Source organism: Gossypium hirsutum, chromosome D09 (genome assembly GCF_007990345.1).
Source record: "Gossypium hirsutum isolate 1008001.06 chromosome D09, Gossypium_hirsutum_v2.1, whole genome shotgun sequence".
In the NCBI taxonomy this organism is placed as follows: Eukaryota; Viridiplantae; Streptophyta; class Magnoliopsida; order Malvales; family Malvaceae; genus Gossypium; species Gossypium hirsutum.
Genome location: NC_053445.1, coordinates 45,957,331 through 45,980,370, shown reverse-complemented (window position 1 = coordinate 45,980,370; position 23,040 = coordinate 45,957,331). Strand labels below are relative to the sequence as shown.

The 23,040-nt window shown below is 33.1% G+C and overlaps 1 protein-coding gene and 1 long non-coding RNA gene across 3 annotated transcripts in view; one reads left to right on the top strand and one right to left on the bottom strand.

Moving 5' to 3' along the window:
- Positions 1–12,703, bottom strand: part of LOC107891025 (ras-related protein RABE1a) — a 25,512-nt gene extending 12,809 nt beyond the window's left edge. The window contains exons 1-9 of one of the 2 annotated variants that reach the window (XM_016815657.2): positions 12,378–12,703; positions 12,151–12,261; positions 11,485–11,557; positions 11,296–11,396; positions 10,579–10,644; positions 10,285–10,382; positions 10,111–10,173; positions 9,937–10,029; positions 9,486–9,771 (exon numbers count right to left, since the gene is read on the bottom strand). In XM_016815657.2, coding sequence (XP_016671146.2) covers positions 9,688–9,771; positions 9,937–10,029; positions 10,111–10,173; positions 10,285–10,382; positions 10,579–10,644; positions 11,296–11,396; positions 11,485–11,557; positions 12,151–12,223 — 651 coding nt within the window. In that variant the 5' untranslated portion in view covers positions 12,224–12,261; positions 12,378–12,703 and the 3' untranslated portion in view covers positions 9,486–9,687. Of the gene's footprint in view, positions 1–9,485; positions 9,772–9,936; positions 10,030–10,110; positions 10,174–10,284; positions 10,383–10,578; positions 10,645–11,295; positions 11,397–11,484; positions 11,558–12,150; positions 12,262–12,377 lie in introns of those variants that run through there. The other variant, XM_041100966.1, reaches the window with a different exon arrangement.
- On the top strand, positions 3,053–8,195 carry LOC107891026 (uncharacterized). Its single transcript, XR_001682113.2, has 2 exons — positions 3,053–7,385; positions 7,473–8,195. It is a non-coding gene; the product is annotated as an uncharacterized lncRNA (long non-coding RNA).
- Positions 12,704–23,040: the final 10,337 nt, after the last annotated feature.

The following is a 23,040-nucleotide window of genomic DNA, read 5'->3' as shown; positions in this document are numbered from 1 at the left end:
AAAAATACGATCCTTAAAAGAAAATCTGATATCGTGAATTGAAACATAAGATTCTCTTGTTCCGAAGGAATATCACATCCAGCACGTTAGGACACGATACTCTAAACCATCGAAACCAAGATCACCTTATAGTTTAATGAAACCATACTTTGAAGCTTTAAGAGGATATTTGGCTATTTAGTCAAACGAGAAATCGAAACCCAGCACGTTAGGGCACGTTTTCTCGAGTTTCCAAACGCGAAATATTGCCTTATTTAGAAAAATTTTCTTTTTGGTGTTTAGTGTCAATGCTTGTCAAAACAATAACGAATACGACAAGGTGAGCAAAGTAAACTGAGTAACAACAATGCAACAGGCAAAATGAAATGACGAGGCGATTACATAAACAAAGCATACAAATAAATAAATAGAACTAACATTTTAGAAAAAGCACAAGTGTACATGGATAAATAAACTAACAAATAACAATGACGACAATAAATACAATTATGTAAAAAATATATATATATATGCATGTATAATTTAAAGCCATGAAATAAGAAATATATATATATTACAGAATATGAAAACATAGATAAGTATGTACATATATATAATCGGTAAATATTATAAAAAATGTAAATGTGTATTTATATATTACAAATCGTGATAATATGAAATATATGTATGTGAATTATAAAATATGTGAAATATACAAAAAGCATTTTTAAGAGTATAAAATATATAAGTATGTATATGATGTAAAATATGCATAAATATATGTAAGTATATAAGAATTATGAAATGTGAAAAATATATTTAAGTATGTATAAGTACGTATATATACATATTATAAATATATAAATATATAACAAAGCGTAAACTAATAATAATAATAATAATGATAATAATAACATTGGAATATAAAAGAAACGAACATAAAATTAATAAAATATTAAAATAAAGTGAAATAAAAAATGTTAAATACGAAAAAATATGTGTTTACACGTACGTAATAAAATATACACTAGTACATAATTATAATAATAGTAATACTAATAATAATAATATAAAAATAATAAGGATATTTAATAAAGATACAAAAATAAACGAAAAAAAGGATTAAAATTGAATTAAAAACAAAGTTGTAGGGCCAATTTAAAATGAAAACAGAGAAAAGGGACTTAATTGTAACACGCGTGCGACTTGGAGGGTCAAAAGCGCAATAAACCCGAGTATTAAAACGTTGCGCGGCATGGGGACCAGAACGAATTCAGGGCAAAACCATGGAGCCAAATTAAAAATAAAAAAACTTTGATTGTAAACTCCCAGAAAGGCGGAAGGGCTAAAAGTGCAATTAGCCCTTCCAAAGAAAAACACGCGGATCCTCCCTGGTGCGGGTCGGGTCGACCCGACCCGTGTTCAAAACGACGTCGTTTCATTTATTTAAACCGGGGGTCCAAAACGGTGCGTTTTGACCCCCTATAAAAGTCAAAAAAATTTCAAAAAAAATCATTTGTAAAGCTGAGGGAAAAAAAAGAAAAAGGGAGAGAGGAGAGGGGAACTCGGAGCGATTTCCGGCAAGGGGGGGTCACCGGACGGCCACCGGAGGCTCGCCGGCGCCGGCGCCGGCCACCGCACGCGGTGGCCGGAAAGGTAAAATTTTTTTATTTTTTTTTGTTAACTCTTTTTTATGAATTTATGCTATGTATAGGTATATAATAGATGAGTTTTTGAACAAATAAAAAAAATAAAAGAAACCTTAGATCTGACTGCCTTTTCGGGTGTTTTTCTTGCTTGAATCTGCTTTTACTCTTGTATTCTTAAGTAATATTACAACTGAAAATGAAAGGAAAATCCCCGAAGAGAGAAAAAAAAAGTCCCCTTTTCGTTCTTGATTTTGGCTTTTTAAAGCCGATCTATAAACACTCATTTCTCTTTTTTTTTGTTTCTGTTTTGTTTATTCTTTGCCCCATTCCTCGCATGCTTCCTTTTGCTGTTGTTTCTGTCTCTGTTGCAGGTGGTGGGCACGGTGGAGCAGGTGGGAGTGTCAGACGCGTGGGGCGTGGTGGACGAGGAGGTGGAGCGGCACACATGCGGCGCTCATGGGCAGTTGGGGCTAGGGTTTGCTGTTGCTGAAAGTTTGTTATGGGCTATTAGGTTTGGGCTTGAATTTGGGTTTGGGCATTTTTGGGTTAATTTTTGTTGTAATGGACGAGAAGTGTTTTACTAGTCTAGTTTGTTTGGGTTGGTTTGCTGGTATGGGCCCGGGCAAAATGGGCTCGTACAACATCCAATGATCAACTCATGTAGGTTGCCAACATTACTAACAGTCGATGCTAACAAGTTGTTGGAATTAAACTTCAAACAAACTTAAGTCAATAAACAAAAGACATAACTTAACTTTACCTGGACTAATGTGTAGTCATGAATTAACTAAAAATTTGACTAAGTAAAATGCACCTATAAATTAATAGTATAGTTACGGTGAGTAAAGATATTGTTTCCACGAAAACTAAAAGTACTAGTAGTTACTGTCCTTCTATTATTTAACTGATAAATTCGAGTAATTGATTAAAAACTAAATTAACTAACTAACGAACACGATAAAGAATAAAACAGGAAAATAATCAATTAACAACCAAGAAGCAAAACAATAGTAAAGAAAGAATTCACCTAGATTTCATCTGTCACTATTAATTTAAATTACGCAATTTCTTTACTTAGTAACTTGATCCATAGAAATCCCTAAACTATGCAAATATTAAAATTTCTTTCTAATTGAAACCCCTATTATCGCATTAACTCGTGCTATGGATTCCCCAATTAGATTTGTCTCTAATTCAGTACATTTGTGTCGTCTTATTTTTAAGATTGCATGCAACTCCACTCAATTACACAAGATCTACTCTTAAACGGAGTCTATTCAAAATTCGATTTAAGCACATCAAAAATGGATCAATAGTCTATAAATATTAAGCCAAGAATTAAACACACATAATTGAGAACAAGGAACTAAGTATTTATTGCGTAAAATAAAAATCAAACTACAGAATCCATCATAGGATTCATCTCCTTAGGTATTTAGAAATTAGCTCATGCTTGAAAATAAATACAGCTAAGATACAACATAACCGAAAAAAATAAAGAAACTAGTGATAATCTTTTAAGAAATCAACTGGGAATCTTCAATCTTGACGGAAATCTGCTTCAGAATCAGCTTCAATGGTTTTTTTCGAGTTGTTTTCTTGAATATTCTATGACAACACTCTCCTATCTTCTTATTTTTGTCATATATACGTCTTAGAATGCCCAAAAAACCTAAAAAAACGTGTTTTTCCGCTGTTTAGTGCGCCATTTCATGAAATCGACACGACGTGCGACACAACCTACGACATGACCATGTGGTAGCCCGTTTAGGTCACACGGTTGTGTGGCTCTTGTAGCTTGCTCCGATTTTTCGGTTTTCGCTCGTTCTTCGCTCCTTTTGCTCCCAAGTACTCTATTTAGCATTAAAACACGAATTTAAAGGATTAGAAGCATAAAATTTACAATTACCAATAAATAATCACCCAAAAACGCATTAAGAATGAGGTTAAAATATGTTAGTTTTAGCACTTACTAAATATCTCCACACTTATCCATTTCCTTGTTCTCAAACAAATTCTCAACTCACATTCAAGTGGGTTTGCAGATAAAGAACTTTTGATTGACAATGTTATTTGATTGTTTAAACTCGTTTCTTCTTTTGGACTTAAACTTAGCCGTCAACGTCTACTATTAAAATATCATTAAATAAAACTTTAATGATCTGTTTCAAGTTCAAGATGTAGGATAGAGCCCCAGCAAAGATGTTTGTGACTCCACTCCAGGATTCATGGCCAAAAGGAGAGTCACAGATAAATGATGTACTATATGCTCAAATCTAGCCCAAAGACATGATTCTATCTAAAATGAGTGTCTCTAGAAGAATTTATGATGTCAACTATAAGCAATAATCGATATAGTTTGATAGCACTTCAAAAGGTTATGGAATTTAAAAATGAGTCAATTTTCGTGTTTTGGCTCTCGTTGTTTTAGTTTGTCACCATTCAAAAAATAAAAATAATAAAATTAGATAAAAATGGAAGGAATGGATAGAGAAAATGAAAAGGTACAAGAAAATAAATTGCCTTGAATTATAGTAGTATTATTTTTTTATTAAGGGACCTAAATTTTGAATTTGATAATATTTTTAGTCCAACCGTTAAAAAAGTTTCATCAAAAAAATTAATTTCATTTTCTTCCATCTCTCCCCTCGTTTCTTCTTTCTCCTCTCATAGAATCACCAGCTTCAGTACAAACCAACACCATCATTATCTGTTTTGTTCATCGACAGAAATACACAAATTCAAGAACACTCATAGAAAAGAAAAGAAGAGAAAAATGAAGACCCTTCAACATGAATTCAGCTGGTATATTAAGGTATTCAAGCCCTTTTGTTATTTAATTAACTTGTGCTAGTTAGGAAGCTTGCTCCCATCAATACATTACAAGTAATAATCAAAATGAGAAATATATATATATATATATAATTTGAAAAAAAAAATTAATTCCATGGATCTTTTCAACCGATCCTTCATTTCTCTTCTTTTTAGAGAGAAGAAGAAGAGAAAAGAAAAGAAAAAGTAATTTTAATTAAATTCTTGCCATGGTTGATGAAATCTTTTTTAACGAAAGCAAAATATATATAACTCTCAACCCTATACAGAAAATTTTAATTGAATTTGATATAATGAATGAAATAAACAGAACAAACATGAAATAAATAACATTATTTTAAATAAAACTTTTTCATTTATTAACTCTTTTCTTTTTATATTTCTCGAAAATTGTACGTGGAGTTATTTTTCTTATTTCTAATTATTTTTTAATTTTAGATAATAAACCAATATTGTTTGGATAGGACTAGACCTACTCGTAGATTAAGCCACTTGTTTAGGTTCGAGAACCGATATATAAAATGAGAAAGTTTAGACTCGACCATTGTTAGATAAAACACAAAACTCTTTTAAAAAATAGACCGGGACTCATATAGGAAAATTTTGACTCGGGCCGAATTAAATTCCTATTTGCCTACCCTTACTTTTCTTTTCCTCTTCAGTTGACAGCCCCCAATTTCTAACAGCTAATTTCTAAATCCCCCCAACAAAATAACTTTGCCTTCCGGCCACCACCATCGTCGTTCATCAGTCAGGCAGTCACCACCGGTCCACCATCATTGTTCACCAGTCAGGTAGTCACCATCGGTCCTCCCGTCAATCTCTTTCAAGTAAGAGCAAAATTAATTTTGTATTCTTTTTTTTTTTTCCCTTTTTTCAAGTAAGAGCAAACCCGTCACTGCTCAACCATAACTCAGTAGCATTTCCAGCATGCAAATGGCTCATAAAACCAAACACTGTAGTCCTTCTCTTCCTTTCATCATCGAACTGCTCAAAGTAGTGTTTTATCTCTACAGGAGGAGATTGAAAATGAAAAAATAAAACTTAAAGTAGTGTTTTATCTCTGTAGGCTAATCTCTAGGTTAGCTTAACAATTAGGGCCATGAATTATAGCCATTGAAAATGAAAAATTAAAGGTGAAAGAGATGGTTTTGTTATTGTGTATATGTATATATATATGGCAACAAAGATGCCATAAATCAGAGTACAGAAAAGTTTGTGAAAGTTTTGAATGTTAGATGGAGTGTAGTGGTTGGATATTAGTGTAGTTTGGAAAAATATGCAAATTTGTATTGCTTCTTGCAGTTTGAAATTTGTCTTCTTGAGGATAAAGAGGGTAAAAGACACCCAACCCACCGAAAAATCAGAGTACACAAAAATTTGTATTGCTTTTTGCAGTTTGAAATTTGTATCTTGCTTTGCTTACATTAAGGATACGTTTGTCTCTTTAAAAATGGTTTCTGGAAAGCTTTATTTTATAGATTTTCTAAAAGTATTTTATAGAAGTTGTATAATTCTTCGTGATGTTAAGGATTAAGTTATAAATCTTGTGAAATTTATAATTGAAACAAGAGAAGCGATGTGCATGAAAAATTTGTTACGTGAAATAAGATATTATAATAAATTATTTGATTAAAGTGTTTATATGGTGAAAAATAAATTACATGGCAATAAGAACTAAATTGAAAAATGTACAAAAGATTAAGTGTTAAATAATTTAATATGTGAATAAGAAAATTATGACAAAAGTTTAATGAATGCGTTATGAGATGATGCAATATGCATAAAGTATTGTAAAAGTAAAATTGTGGAAAAATATGAAATTTTTATGATGATAAGGACTAAATTGTTAAACTTGAGAAAATATGTGGATGAAATCATAAAAGTGAAATACATAAAAATTTAATATGTGTAGCAAGATATTGACATAAATTATGTGATTAAAGTGTAACAAGAAAAAATTTGATTTAATATGATTAATTTAGTGAATATTGAACTTTTATGACAAAAAGGGACTAAATTGAAAAGTTATGAAAATTTATAAGAAAATATTTAATAAATGAAGAATGTAATAGAGAATGTAACATCCCGGTGCTTTGATCGGATGTTTAGGTCGGGTATGGAGGTGTTACAGTTACGGAAATAAGGAAATAATTTTACTATGGCTGAAAATTTTTTTATGTTAATCATCTTATTTTACATAAAACAAACATAAAAATAAAAATAAAAAACTGAAAAAAATTTCCGTAAAAACTGAAAAGTGGTTTGATAAAAAGGAGTTGCTTTTAAATATGAAAAAAACTGAAACGCTTCTGATATTTTATTTTAAGTTTTTAGGAGAAATAAAAAAGATTTGAAAATATAAAAGATTTGATTGTTTATACTTTCTAATAAAATTAATAAAAAATATTTTTCAATTTTAGATAAAAAAAATATTGTTTGGGCTCGACCCTTACAGTGAAATAAAATTTTAGATAGTAAGTAGTGTAATTTTTTATCAATGTTGAAGAAATTCAATAGTATAAAGACAATCAATCTTAATTTCATTAAAAATTTATATTAATTAGTCTCTAAAAATTATTATCCAATCAAGATATCAAGAGTGTATCAACTTTAACATATAAATAGGAAGAAATAGATAGCAGAAAATTCCTCATCCTCATGAGTTCATATCCTCAACAAACTTGGCTGTTTTTACAAGTTAATATTATAACAATTGAATAGGAGAGTAAAGTCATAAATCTGTAGGATAAAAATGGAGAACCAAGTAGAGGGTTCATTAGGAGGCAGGTATAAGACATTCTTTGCTGCAGTTTTCTTGCAAGTTGAGTTTGCAGTCATGGATATCTTATTTACGACTGCATTAAACCTGGGGATGAGCATTGCCACCCTTGTTATGGCTCCTTTCGCTGCTTTTCTTGACAGGTATATTCTTCTTCTTCTTTCTCTCTTGAACTCCATTCATGTCATTTTTACCTTTTTAACGATCTACTCCTCTTTTTTGTTTGACAGGAAAATGAGGCCTAAGATGACCATGAGAGTCTTCATCCAAATAATGGTGCCATAATTCGAATATCATTTTATTTTTGAACACAATATCTGGAAATTGCATGGTTGCAGGGTATTGTATGTTTAGGACTTGCTTATTAGATTCAAGGGATGATAATGAAACACAGAGGTCCAGTATTTGTGACAGCTTTTAGTCCCCTATGCATGATTATTGTAGCCATTTTGTCCTCTTTCATTCTGGCTGAACACAGAGGAGTAGATTGTTTGGATGAAGATTCTCATGGTCATCTTAGGCCTCATTTTCCTGTCAAACAAAAAACAGGAGTATATTGCTAAAAAGGTAAAATGGGCATGAATGGACTTTAAGAGAGAAAGAAGAAGAAGAATATACTTGTGAAGAAAAGCAGCGAAAAGAGTCATAACAAGGGTGGCAATGGCATGGCGGTAAACATCCAGTACGTAAATTGCTCATCCCCAGGATTAATGCAAACCTAACTTGCAAGAAAACTGCAGCAAAGAATGGCTTATACCTGCCTCCTAATGAACCATCTACTTGGTTCTCCATTTTCATCTTATCGATTTATGACTTCACTCTCCAATTCAATTGTTATAATATTAACTTGTAAAAACAGCCAAGTTTGTTGAGGAGATGAACTCACGAGGATGAGGAATTTTATGCTATCTCTTTCTTCCTATTTATATGCTAAAGGTAATACACTTTTAATATCTTGATTGGGTAATAATTTTTAGAGGATAATTAATATAAATTTCTAATGAAATTAGGATGGATGGTCTTTGTACCATTGAATATCTTGAACATGGATTAAAAATTATACTATTTATTATCCAAAATTTTATCACGGTTAGGGTCGGGAACATTTAATGGCTGCCTCTACCTCGTTAAATTATTTTTCAAAGAGATTTTATTTTATTAAAATATGGAATATATTGTAATTTCCTTTTTTTTTAAGTACACAGGCATTATTATTTTTTCTGTCCCAAAAGTTAATGTTTAAAGACTTTTCTATTAAAAAGAGATTCCCTGTCTATTACATTACTATTAAAAAGACTGCATTGCTCCCTGTCTGCATTGCATTATTGCATACTATTAAAAAGAGATTCCCCTCAGTTGGGTATTCATAATTTCCAGTAAGTCTTCCTTTTCTCGTAAAGGAGCCGAAAAAGATATCTCGGAAACCAGAGATAAAGAGGAAAAAAATAAAGCGGCCTGACATACCCTGTTGCTCCAGAACCATTATTTTAATTGTGATTAATTCGGATATAGTGACACCGCCTGTTCATCAATTTGACTCGGTTGTGATTATTCAGTATTGGCTAATAATTACCATCTAATCAATTTTGATTCTGTTAAGCTTTATAGAGCAAGTTGAGGAATAAAAATATACAACAGTTGAAACGAATCAAGATAAACATGACAACACAACTCATCCAAATGCCCCAATTGTTTGTGATATCAGAAATACGTCTTTGTAAGCTTAGTAGTGAGTTGTAACAAATAATGATGCTACCTACCAAAAAAAATAAAGCAGCATTACCAGGTGATTAGGCAATGCAGTATAACAAAGTACATTCCATCCCGTCATTGCAATGTTAAATGTTACCTAGGCCAAGGAGCCTACCATCCTCCTCAATCCCATCATCATTAACAATGTATATTTGGGATAACCACGGTTAAGGTCATAAATCAATCGAGGCTAAGCGAGTTTACTTGGGTCTAAGGCTTATTCTTACCTATCTATCGAACGGGAACTTTTTCAAGGGGGAAATCAATCGATCCTAATCTGAGTTTTAACTCAGTCCAGATGAGAGGAGAGGTAAAGGATTAGCTTGAACACGATCCTTTCATTTTGGAGACATAAACTTCACAAATCTATTGATTCAATTATGCTCCAATTCTTGGCACGATTTCATGTGGTTCACCAATTTACCAGGGCTGTTCTTAGTTTCAAATTTCGAACATCAAAATGGTAGGCAGATTTGCCTTCAAGCACGTTATTTAAACAAATAATCTAATATAATTAATATTGCAAAATACCAAGATCTAATAACATTTCACACCAGACAGTAGCAGCTGTAAAATAATGATATGCAGGAGAATATAAACAAATTAGTTGTAACAAATTAGTTTTCCCAGGATCAAAATGGCACCATAGAGAAGAAAATGTACCCTTCAGATCTCATCCGCAATGTAGTTTGTTCAAGCTCCACAGCAAGATGATTTTTGAGCAGCTGCCGCAGCCCCAACTCCCTGGTCTTGTTGGTTAATTTTGATTGCCTGTGGCTGTAAAGACCCAGAAAAAGTTAATAAAAAGATAACGATATATGTAAATTAATTAGAATAGTTATCACAAGAGACGTGTGTAAAAGAAAAGGATTTGCACAATGATCAAAAGTACTGCATATATGTTACGAGAAAAGTTGATAGTTCGAGCACAAGAATCCATACCTCAGCCTTTGAGTCAGTGTCAGCAAGTCTTTGCTTGATGTCCCTGGCTATTGAAAAAAAAACCTCCTCGACATTTAAGTTTGTTTTTGCACTCTGCAAGATATAGTTACTCTTAAGCATATAGAAATATCAACTACAAAAGTAACTACAGCATCTGCAGTAAAAATTACATACAGTCTCAAAGAACTTGATGCCATATTCGTCAGCAAGAGCTTGGCCCTTTGAGGTAGGGACAGCCTGAAAAAGAAGTTCCTCGATAGACTTAAGAAAAATATCCAATATAGTAAACAAAGGGGTAAACAAAAATGCATATAAAGATGCACAAAGTACGAGAGGGAAAGAACAGACCCTTTTACTTTCATCCATGTCAGCCTTATTACCCACCAGAATCTTGTTCACATTGTCTGAAGCATGCTGTTCAATATTTCGAATCCAGTTTCTAATGTCTAAGAAAAAATTAACATTAGTCGAGTTGATAGGAAAATTAAGGACTAAAATTTCAAATCAATGGATAAGAAGTATACTCCCAAGTTCCAGTAACAAGAAAATTAGGTCGAAAACATTTCTAAATATTAAAATTTGGTTAAGATGAATCATGTGTATAAAGTCCAAAGTTCAAATGACAAAAAGTTCAGTAATTACTATTGAAAGATGATTCATCAGTCACGTCATACACAAGCAATATGCCCATGGCTCCACGGTAGTAAGCTGCACAAAAAGAGATATTACTTTAGTTCTCTGTCAACAAGAAAAGATTTCAGAATACAATAAAATCCAGATGTATTAGGAAAGTAGGCACTTAGAGCCACCATAGCCTGCCCAAAAGGGTAAAACTAAGATAACTTTAGTTTCTAGGGGAAACAAAGAGCAAGCAACCACGTTTGGGGCATGGAACAAAGAAAAAATTATCTAGATGTGAAATTTCCAAACACCCACAAAGATAATAATAACAGCTATGCCTCTAGAAGACTGAAAGAATTTCACTACTAAACATTTTTTCTTTGTAATTTTATTTCCAAGTCCTGTCCTATAATTATAGAGCATTACAATAGGAGGCTTGGCAAGCATGAGATAGACAAAACACTGAGGCATACAAACTCCTAACTTCCTAGCAGACTGAAAAGCACAAAAAAGAGAATGCAAAGCAACAACCACCTTGATCCAGAGATGTTATTAAATTTGAGTATTAGAGTGATAACTAATGTAACCCGGATCATAGGACAACACTTGCAAATAACAGGTTTATGCAAAACAATACCCAAGTCCTGCTATTGAATTATTTTATCTATCAGATAAGCAATTGTTCTGATTGGGTAATTCATTTCTAGTCAGTGACACCTTCAAAGCCAAAAATCTAACCAGTTGTAATTGTACGAAACCTCTCTTGCCCAGCAGTATCCCAAATTTGCAACTTGATCCTTTTTCCATCAAGCTCTATGGTCCTTATCTTAAAGTCAATTCTGCCAAAGAAAAACACAACCTTATTAAACAACATGCCCCTTGTTGAAATAATAATATACCACTACACTGTTATTAGATAATACCTACCCAATTGTCGTGATAAAACTTGTAGTGAATGAGCCATCCGAAAAACGCAAAAGCAGGCAACTCTTACCCACACCTGCCCAACAGCATGATAGCATAACAAAGTTACATGGAACTCAAATTCTTGAGGAAGTGCAGGTTCTCAACAAAAATCGTTTAAAAAATCGCTACAGTATGAACTATTAATCCCAAATTACAACAATAAATAAAATAAAACTATTTATAGCAGGCAATCCCTTGTATTAAGAAAGGTCTCTCATGCAAATATACATATTAAACCTCATATCCTTCTTTTCCTATCTCAGCCTTCGCATCCATCCTCAGTAGACACCAAATGACACGAGAACATTCCCATGGCAACTAGCTATATTGAGGCAGAAAACATTAAAAACTACAACGTAAAATATAAGACGCCATTGGTATAGATTCATCATAAAATCACTGAAACAAAAAATAATTTTCCGAATTATCATATCATCTATAAACCTAAAACGAAACCAAATCTAAGCTAATGACCTTGAAAGTTCTCACATCTAAGTTTTCCATATTTAGAAATTTAATAAAACATCAAATCCTTTCAAGGAACCCTTACATTTCACAAAGTTAATGTCGATTAAACAGTAGATCTCATCTCAAATCAAGATATAGAGAAGGAAAAGAGACAGTTACCGCTGTCGCCGATCAAAAGGAGCTTTATGAGGTAGTCATAATCGGCTCGAGCTCTTGCAGGTGGAGCAGCCATGGGAATAGAATAAATTTATCGGAACTAACGAATAAACCCTACGTCAGAAAAGGAAACGCCGTTAACAATCACTGTGAAAATTGGAAAAAAAATAAAAGAAATAAATTGTTTTTCTTTTTTAATTTTATTTGGTGAATTGAAAAGAACGCAATACCAGATCAGGGAAGAGAAAAGTGAGATCTGGTGAAGCGTCTCTGGTACGTCAGCACCGGTCGGCTGTTTAATTTTTTTTCTTAGGGAGAAAATAATTTTTGAAGAAAAGAGGAATAAATTCAAGAAATAAGTTATTGGATTCGACTCCGCAGTCCCAACCGTTGGATTAATATTTAGTGTTGAGATCTGTGTGAATCTAACGGACGGTTTTTTCTTTACTTCTTTTTTAATTCGTCAACGAAGAGAAAATAGGTGGTTAAAGAGAATGAATGAGTGGGCCTTCCGGTCCGTAAGCTGTTAGTTAAACGTCGGTGATACATGCGATGTACAGCAAGGATGCAGCAAACAATGAATTTTTTTAAAAATTGCACTTCAATTGAATTGTATTAATTAAGATAATAATTTGTATATTTTATTTAAAAGCTTGAAATTCCAATTCAATGTTTTACATTTTCCTCCAAATATGATCCATTCATTTAAAATAATTAATATATTGCTGACTCAGCTTCTCGTTGATGTTTTAGTTAGTTGTTCTTATTTTTTATTAAAAAGGCCAAAAGGGAGAGAAAAAAAAAACATCGAAGTGGCCTGAATATTTCTTCCTTACAAGTATTTATTATTACATTATAAAGACACAAATATCATTTTATATAGTCAATTAACTAACTCTATATAGGTTGTTGGAATTAAATCGAATCAATTAATTAAGAGTTTTTTTAGATGAATAATATATTTACTTGCTGTTGATGTAAATAATAATAATAAAATTAAATACTGTAGCATAAAAAAATAAATCAATTGGTTTGATGTTTAACCCTATGAACCACAATATTTGAATGCAAAAGCAAAAACAAAAACAAAAAAATGAACCGGATTTAACCCGATCAACACACTTACCCCAAGGATTTTGGGCCTTTTCTGTTTTAAATTTTTTTAATTTATAGTTTTCGGCTCTGGTATTTTTTTTTTCTTCTTGATACATAATAAATCAAGGAGGAACCTTGGACAAAACTTATTATAAAACGAATATTTATATGGTGATGTCTAATTTCTATAATAACATTTTGTTATGATATTGATTTTATTTTTACTTTATTTTGTCTAATTTCTATAATAACATTTTGTTATGATATTGATTTTATTTTTACTTTATTTTGATAAATATGTTTATTGATTTTATTTTTACTTTATTTTGATATATATGTTTTCTTTTTTAAATATATATTTTTTAATAAATTATTATATTTGTATAAGATATTTGTTAACTCGTAACCGTACTTGTAGAGTTTAAAAAATCTACTGAGATTAAATTAGTAAAATTTATTAACTAATTGATATTGTTACATTATAATTTTTAATTTAAAATTTTAAAATATAGTTTAAATCTCAAATGTTATTATAGGTGTATAATAATTAAATCTCTATAACAATTAAATGCTTGTTGTAGATAAGAGTAATTGTACTTCTATTATTATTTATGTAATTTTTTATTTTTTATATATGCGAGAAATATTAATTATTTTGAATTTATAAATCTATTTATACTTTATGATCAAAAGTTTTTATTTTCAAGTTTTACGCCTAAAACAATGAAGCAGTAATTATTTTATTCCCCTCGTTTTTTTCCTTACCTAATGTAGCTTAGTTGGTCAGCATAATGAAGTTTGGAAGTAAATTCGTAAAGTTATAAAATAAAAAATATATATCAAAAATCAAATTCCCGACAATTTTTGTTTTCGGTCAAAAAGCTTCCAAATAACATATTCTTGAAAAGAAAAATGCCATTAGTATTTTGGCATTGGTAGTGGTAAACGTTATTTACCCAAATAATATTAAAAAGAAAAAATCTAAATGGAATCTTGCAAGAATTATGTATCAAAATGGTCCATTCAAATTGCTGGAGGGTGGTGCATAGGCGGCACTACCTTGATTCTGGCACAATTTCGTTAAAAAAAAAAGGGTATAGGGGTGTGGTGCCTATCTGATAAGCGGCACACCTAGTATTTTCACCCCCCAACACTCCCCCGATGACCCCTATCTGACAGGCGGCATTGGTGGTGCTTATCTGATAAGCGGCACACCTAGTATTCCCTCCCCCCGCCACATTCCCCCATCCAGCTCATTTTTGTAAGGTATTATTTGGTTTAAAATAGCTATTAAAGTATGTTTGTATTTATTTTATATTTTCATTTGTTCATAATTTATTTTTAATGTTTGTTGAAGTAAAAAAACCTATTTATGTTATGTACAAAGAATATATTATTTTTTATGTAATTTATTTGTTATGCGTGTTTTAGGTTGATTAGATTTATTTTTTATGAAATTTATTTGGCATGTTATTTTGATTATTTTAATTTTATTTTTTTATTTTTTATGTAGATAAAAGATGAGACCATTGATATGCAATTTAGAATTTATGAGATAAATTAGGAATTAGTTTATATGTTCTAATTTTTTAAGATTTTATAATCGAGAATAAGAGTTTATGTTTTTAAAATTTATTTTATGTTTTTTATAAATATTAAAAATGAAATTTCTTTTGAAGATCTATGCAATAAAAATTATATTTTTTGACAATAATTAAGTTGGCATATTATTATATGTATATTATATTTTAAATCAAAACATTTTACTTATCATCATTTTAAAATAATAATAAAAATATTTTGTATTTATTATGTATCGTTTATGTTATGTTTTTGCTATATTTTTTTATTGGCATGTTATTTTTATTATTTTAATATTTTTTTATTTTTTCTGTAGGTAAAAGATTAAACCATTGAGATGGGAATTTGTGAATGAGACCATTGAATTGAAATTTGAGTTGAAATTTATACGATATATTATTTTGTTAATGTAGTATAGCAAAAAATATGATGTGGACAAAACTCTTTGGTTTTTTTTTTGTAATTAAAAGCAATAAACAAAATTTAGGTATTTTGATAAATATTTAAAATGAGCCAGATGGGGGAATGGTGGGGGGGAAATACTAGGTATGTCACCTATCAGATATGCACCACCAGTGCGGCCTTTCAGATAGGCACCACCAGTGCCGCTTATCAGATAGGGTTCACTAGTGTCGCCTATCAGATAGGCACCACACCCCTATACCCCTTTTTTTAAAACTAAATTGTGTCAAAATCATGGTGGTGCCGCCTATATACCACCCTCTACCCATTTGAATGTACCATTTTGGTATATAATTATTGCAACGTGCCATTTAGGTTTTTTTTTTCAATATTATTTGGGTAAAAAATCCTAATGGTACTCGTTCTCTTTAAAGGCAATGAATGCTACCTAATGTTTGCCAAAATGGAAAGCTAGCCCAATGAAATGAACTAAAGTTTTTTTTTTTCTTAACTGCGAGTATTTTCAAATCTTATTAGATGTTAACCTATGTTAAGCCAAAGCATTTGTTATACCCGACTATAAGAGACATGTAGTGGAATTGTGAGCATTCCACGTTAAACTTTTCGTGATAATTTCTCATAATATATTTTTTACCTAAATTAATATTTTATTTGAGAATGAGATATCTTGGTTAAAGATAAATAGATTTGTCTATCATCTGACAGTACTTTAAAAGATGGCGATGTAAGAGTAAGATAACCTATGATATTGATAGAATCACGTAACATGTACCATAACGAGAACCAACCGTAATTCTCATTTGATATTTGATTTCTGGCTACTAACTTTTAACTTATCCGTAAAACCATAAAACCCACCAAAGAACACTATGAGACAGATGATAAGTGGATAACCCACTATATAAGCCTAGACATACAAGAGAATGAAGATTCTCTCCCAATTATTCCTCTTTCTCCTTCTCCCTTACTTATCATCCAATTCTCCACCCTACATAAGGGAACTGAACTTTATTTCCACCCTCTTTTCCTTCTTTTTGGCATCTAATATCAACAATTTAATGTAAATCCTTCTCAACAAATATGTTTTTCAAGTGTTCATTATTATGTAAATAAAATCACTGCCATCTCACCTAATAGTTTGTTGGTAATTTAAACTTGAATTATTCAAAATTGAGTTGAAAAATGATAGTTTAATTTAACCAATATAACTATATATCTAATATTGTTCGATTTCATTTATCTCATTTATATATTACGAGATGCAAATCAAGTTAAACTTTTAGAATTTTTTTTTGTATTTTCATATTAATTATATAATATCTATTTGAAATTTGTGATTATTCCTCTTAACTATTGGAACCCACCCATTGTTTGAAAAGTCAAAAAGGGTGGGCACAGAAAGTAGAAAGTAAAATTGGTTGGCAAGTTGGGTTAAAAGTTGGCATGGGATAATTGCAATTTTGGTCCCTAATTGTATAGGGACATTGCAAGTTGATCCTTGAACCTCAACTATAAATAGGCCTAACCATTTCTTACTTTCTTCATCCCACACTTGCCATTCTCTACTTAAGGCAATTGTTCTCTCTCCCTATTTGTAAACTTTCACTTGTATTTTTGGAGTGAAATATATTTGGTAGTGCCCGAGGACGTAGGCAAAATTTGCTGAACCTCGTTAAAATTCTAGTGTTCTTTATTTTTGTTTTGCATATTTTGCAAGTGTCATTGTAGTGATTTATTGTGCTATTAAATTACGATAGAGGGATATTCTGGCTAGGAAAGATCTGGTATGTAAGCGATCCTCGTGATCCACCTCTCTTTCCTGGGAATTGAACTTAGTGTGATTTTTCAGTACAATAATTTTACTCTTTCACACGCTTCCGCGCAACAATTGGTATCAGAGCCAGGTTCGTACTTGGGGAATACGACCGTTTATGGTACTATTCACGTATACGGTACTATTCACGTATACGGCACTATTCACGTATACGGTACTGTTCACGTATACAGTAGTTGGGATTGAGGAGAAAAATGGCAGCAGCATCGTCATCAGCAAGGACTACTGTGACAAATGCAAAATTTGAAGTAGAGAAATTTGACGGTACCAATAATTTTGGTATGTGGCAGTGTGAGATCCTGGATGTCTTATGTCAGCAAGAGCTGGATATAGCCCTTGAAGAAAAACCTGACAAGATGGATGACAAGGAGTGGGCCAAGATCAATAGACAGGCGTGTGGTACAATTCGCCTATGTTTGGCCAAAGAGCAGAAGTACTCCGTCATGAGGGAGACATCAGCGAAGAAGCTGTGGGATACATTAGAAGAAAAGTTTCTAACGAAAAGTCTTGAAAATAGGCTTTATATGAAAAAGAAACTTTTTCGGTTCACGTATGCACCCGGTATGTCGATGAATGACCATGTGAACTCATTCAATAAAATTTTAGCAGACTTGCTAAATTTGGATGAGAAATTTGAAGATGAAGACAAGGCATTATTGTTGTTGAATTCCCTTCCTGATGAATATGATCATCTTACCACCACATTGCTTCATGGGAAAGATTCAATCACATTTGATGCAGTCTGTAGTGCGTTGTATAGATCTGAGACTCGAAAGAAAGATAAAAGAGATCACAGAGATACAACTGCAGAAGTCTTAACAGTAAGAGGTCGTTCACACAGCAGCAAACCTGGTAGAAGGGGTAAGTCCAAAGGGAGACCCGCCAAAGATGAATGTGCCTTTTGTCGTGAGAAAGGGCATTGGAAAAAGAATTGTCCTAAGTTACAAAAGGGCAAGTCTATTTCTAATGCATGTGTAGCGGAGCATGATGAGGAGTCAGACTTTAGCTTGGTTGGCATGGCAATGGCATGTCAAACGGATGAGTGGATATTGGATTCGGGATGTACTTACCATATGTGTCCTAATAAGGACTGGTTTTCTAGTCTTGAAGAACTAGAAGGTGGAGTTGTTTTTATGGGCAATGATAGTGCCTGTAAGACAATGGGTGTAGGTACAATCAAATTGAAGAACCATGACGGCTCAATCCAAGTTCTGACAGATGTTCGCTATGTACCCAGCTTGAAGAAAAATCTCATCTCATTAGGGGCCCTAGAATCTAAAGGGCTCACAATCACTTTGAGAGATGGATTACTAAAGGTAGTAGCTGGGGTATTGACGGTGATGAAAGGCACTAGAAGAAATAACTTGTACTATTTAAATGGAAGTACAGTTATTGGATCAACATCAACAGCTTCTGTGAAAGATGCAGATTCAGAGGCTACCAGGTTATGGCATAGGCGATTGGGACATGCTGGTGAAAAAGCTTTGCAGACTTTGGCGAAGCAAGGCTTGTTGAAAGGTGCAAATTCTTGCAAATTGGAATTCTGTGAACATTGTGTTCTGGGCAAGCAGACGAGGGTAAAATTTGGTTCAGCAATTCACAATACGAAAGGAATTCTGGACTATGTTCACAGTGATGTGTGGGGACCTACCAAAGTGGCTTCTTTGGGAGGTATGCACTATTTTGTCACTTTTCTTGATGATTATTCAAGAAAAGTATGGGTGTATCTAATGAAAAGAAAAAATGAAGTTTTGGATGCATTTCTGAAGTGGAAGAAGATGGTGGAGACTCAGACAGGTCGAAAGGTCAAACGACTTCGATCAGATAATGGTACTGAGTACAAAAATGATCCATTTCTACAAGTATGTCAAGATGAGGGCATTGTGCGACACTTCACTGTTCGAGATACACCACAGCAGAATGGGGTGGCAGAACGCATGAATCGGACTATACTGGAGAAAGTTCGATGTATGTTGTCCAATGCTGGATTGGGCAAGGAATTTTGGGCTGAGGCAGTTACATATGCGTGCCATCTAATTAACCGATTGCCATCAGCTGCAATAAATGGAAAAACTCCTATGGAGATGTGGACTGGTAAACCTGCTACTGATTATGATTCTTTACATGTTTTTGGTTCCACTGCATATTATCATGTAAAAGAATCTAAGTTAGACCCAAGAGCAAAGAAAGCATTATTCATGGGTATAACTGGTGGTGTAAAAGGATACCGTCTCTGGTGTCCTGATACAAGGAAGATTGTTTTCAGTAGAGATGTAACTTTTGATGAATCAACCATGATGAAGAACGAGGATTCACAAAAGGATGACAAAACCAGTAGTACTTTGCAGCAGGTGGAGTTTGAAAAGGTTAATGATGATCCAGCTAATATTGAAAGAACAAATAATGAAGAAGTTTCGACCCAAGAACTTCTACAGCAACAAGATTCAATTGCATATAGGAGGCCAAGAAGAGAGATTCGTAAGCCTGCTCGCTTTGACGATATGGTGGCCTATGCACTTCCAATTGCAGATGATGATGTTCCTTCCACTTACACAGAAGCAATAAGTAACTCTGATGGTGTAAAGTGGAAGCAAGCTATGAATGAAGAAATGCAGTCTCTTCATAAAAATAGGACTTGGGAGTTGGTGAGACTGCCCAAGGGAAAGAAGGCAATTGGATGCAAATGGGTATATGCGAAGAAGGAAGGATTTCCTGGTAAAAATGAAATTCGATACAAGGCTAGATTGGTAGCAAAGGGTTACGCTCAGAAAGAAGGAATAGACTACAATGAAGTGTTTTCTCCAGTTGTGAAGCATTCGTCTATTCGGATTTTGCTAGCCTTGGTTGCGCAATACGATCTTGAACTAGTTCAGCTTGATGTGAAGACAGCATTTTTACACGGTGATTTGGAAGAGGAAATCTATATGACTCAGCCTGATGGATTCAATGTTGCTGATAAAGAAAATTGGGTTTGCAAACTGACAAAGTCGCTTTATGGATTGAAACAATCTCCGAGGCAGTGGTACAAGCGATTTGATCAGTTCATGAAAGGGCAAAGGTACACAAGAAGTAAATTTGATCATTGCGTATATTTTCAGAAGCTACAAGAAGGAACTTTCATATACTTGCTCTTATATGTTGATGATATGCTAATAGCATCTAAGAGCAAAGTTGAGATTGAGAGATTGAAGACTCAACTCAATCTCGAGTTTGAGATGAAAGATCTAGGTGAAGCTAAGAAGATTCTTGGCATCGAAATATGTAGAGATAGAGCTCATGGCAGAGTTAGCTTGTCTCAGAAGCAGTATTTGAAGAAAGTACTACAGCAGTTTGGCATGAACGAGCAGACCAAACCTGTAAGTACCCCGTTGGCTTCTCATTTCAAGCTTTCTGCACAACTATCTCCTTCGAAGAATACAGAACGAGAATACATGTTGCAAGTTCCGTATTCTAATGCAGTGGGTAGCTTGATGTATGCAATGGTGTGTACAAGACCCGACATTTCACAGGCAGTTAGTATAGTGAGCAGGTATATGCATAATCCTGGAAAAGGACATTGGCAAGCTGTGAAATGGATTCTACGGTATATTCAGAAGACCGTGGATGTTGGATTACTGTTCAAGCAGGATAATACACTTGGTAAAGGTGTTATTGGGTACGTTGATTCTGACTATGCCGGTGATTTGGACAAGCGAAGATCAACCACCGGTTATGTGTTTACACTTGCTGGAGGACCAATAAGTTGGAAGTCTACACTACAGTCTACAGTTGCATTGTCAACCACAGAAGCCGAGTACATGGCTGTAACAGAGGCTGTAAAGGAGGCTATTTGGTTACAAGGTATGGCTAAAACCTTGGGGTTGGTTCAGGAGCATATTAACGTGTATTGTGATAGTCAAAGTGCTATTCATTTAGCAAAGAATCAAGTCTATCATGCACGTACAAAACATATCGACGTACGATTCCATTTTGTGCGGGAAATTATTGAAGAGGGGAAAATTTGTCTTCAGAAGATCAAGACTGCAAATAATCCCGCAGATATGATGACTAAGGTGGTAACAGCAACCAAGTTCGAACATTGTTTGAACTTGATTAATATCCTGCAAGTTTAACAGTTGAAGAAGGCACTATCAAGTATTGTTGTCAAAGGCAGAAAGAATTGTGTGAAGATAAGATTATCCTAATCAAATCTTCAAGGTGGAGATTATTGGAACCCACCCATTGTTTGAAAAGTCAAAAAGGGTGGGCACCGAAAGTAGAAAGTAAAATTGGTTGGCAAGTTGGGTTAAAAGTTGGCATGGGATAATTGCAATTTTGGTCCCTAATTGTATAGGGACATTGCAAGTTGATCCTTGAACCTCAACTATAAATAGGCCTAACCATTTCTTACTTTCTTCATCCCACACTTGCCATTCTCTACTTAAGGCAATTGTTCTCTCTCCCTATTTGTAAACTTTCACTTGTATTTTTGGAGTGAAATATATTTGGTAGTGCCCGAGGACGTAGGCAAAATTTGCTGAACCTCGTTAAAATTCTAGTGTTCTTTATTTTTGTTTTGCATATTTTGCAAGTGTCATTGTAGTGATTTATTGTGCTATTAAATTACGATAGAGGGATATTCTGGCTAGGAAAGATCTGGTATGTAAGCGATCCTCGTGATCCACCTCTCTTTCCTGGGAATTGAACTTAGTGTGATTTTTCAGTACAATAATTTTACTCTTTCACACGCTTCCGCGCAACATTAACAACAAAGAAAATTATTGAAAAACATATTTTATATGTGATTTATCTAACTATTGATATATTTTCAGGCGTAGCAGCTTAATGAACTGTATTAAAGCATCTAATTTCAGTAATTCATGAAAAAAAAAAGGTAAGCATTTTACACTTTTAGTGTTATTGGTTTTATTATTCCATACACCGCCGGTTGTTAAATGCCTTATCTTCTGCTATTATTCAATACATTTACTGGTACCAAGTCACACAAAATATAATCGTTCATACAGATCGAGTATCGTTATCAACCTTTCTGTTCACAAGTAAAAGAAAAGAAAATAACAATTATAAAGAAAAAAATGGAAATTAAATATTGTCTCAAGATATTCCCAAATCCCAACGACTAGCCAACTGATCATTTGAGAATAAGTATTTTAGGAGGTTATTGTTTCTCTCTCCAAATATCAACAAATAATTTTTGTTCATTTAGATTAAATTCAAATTTTGATGTTATTTTTATTAAAAGAATTTTATCAGAATACCACTTAAAATAATAATTAATTAGTTATATTTGTAAAAATTGACATATAGTGGAAATTTTCAAAATTTTGAAAAGTTGCAAAAGTATATATTCTTTAAAAACTTTTTATTTTTTCATTTTTTCATTTTACTGTTTAAAATAATGAGATAATTTCAACGTACTAATCAATTTTTTTTATAGCTAATAAAGAAAAAGTAAAAGGAAAACATAGACATTGGGCAGAATTGGAGGGAACATGGTCCAAATGGCAAATGGATCGGAAACATTCTTTTTCTTTTTCTTTGAAGGAGGATCGGAAACATTCAAACACATGGCAAATGGGTGCTGATTAAATAAGCATGAAACTGATTTTAAAAGGAAAAAAGGAATTACGCCAAATGTTAAGAATTCAACAAATCACCGCGCCAATTAGGGGTAGGGTTGAAGAATGAAAGACGACTCCAATACTTGACTTGGTCGGTCATACGTTGCTTTTTGTCCCGTTGCCTGCTTCAATGTAGTAATTAAAATTCAAACCGTGTAGTTGGCAGGAGATATAGGACTAGGAGTAGATTAACGTCAGCTATTTGCTTTTATTTTATTTGAATGGTAGTTATATGGGAAAGAAGTCAACCGACATGTGGTTCGCCAGCCAGCCAGGGGATAAGGGCTTTTCTCCAATCCTATAATGCTCCAACACCATCACGTATCAGCACCACCACAT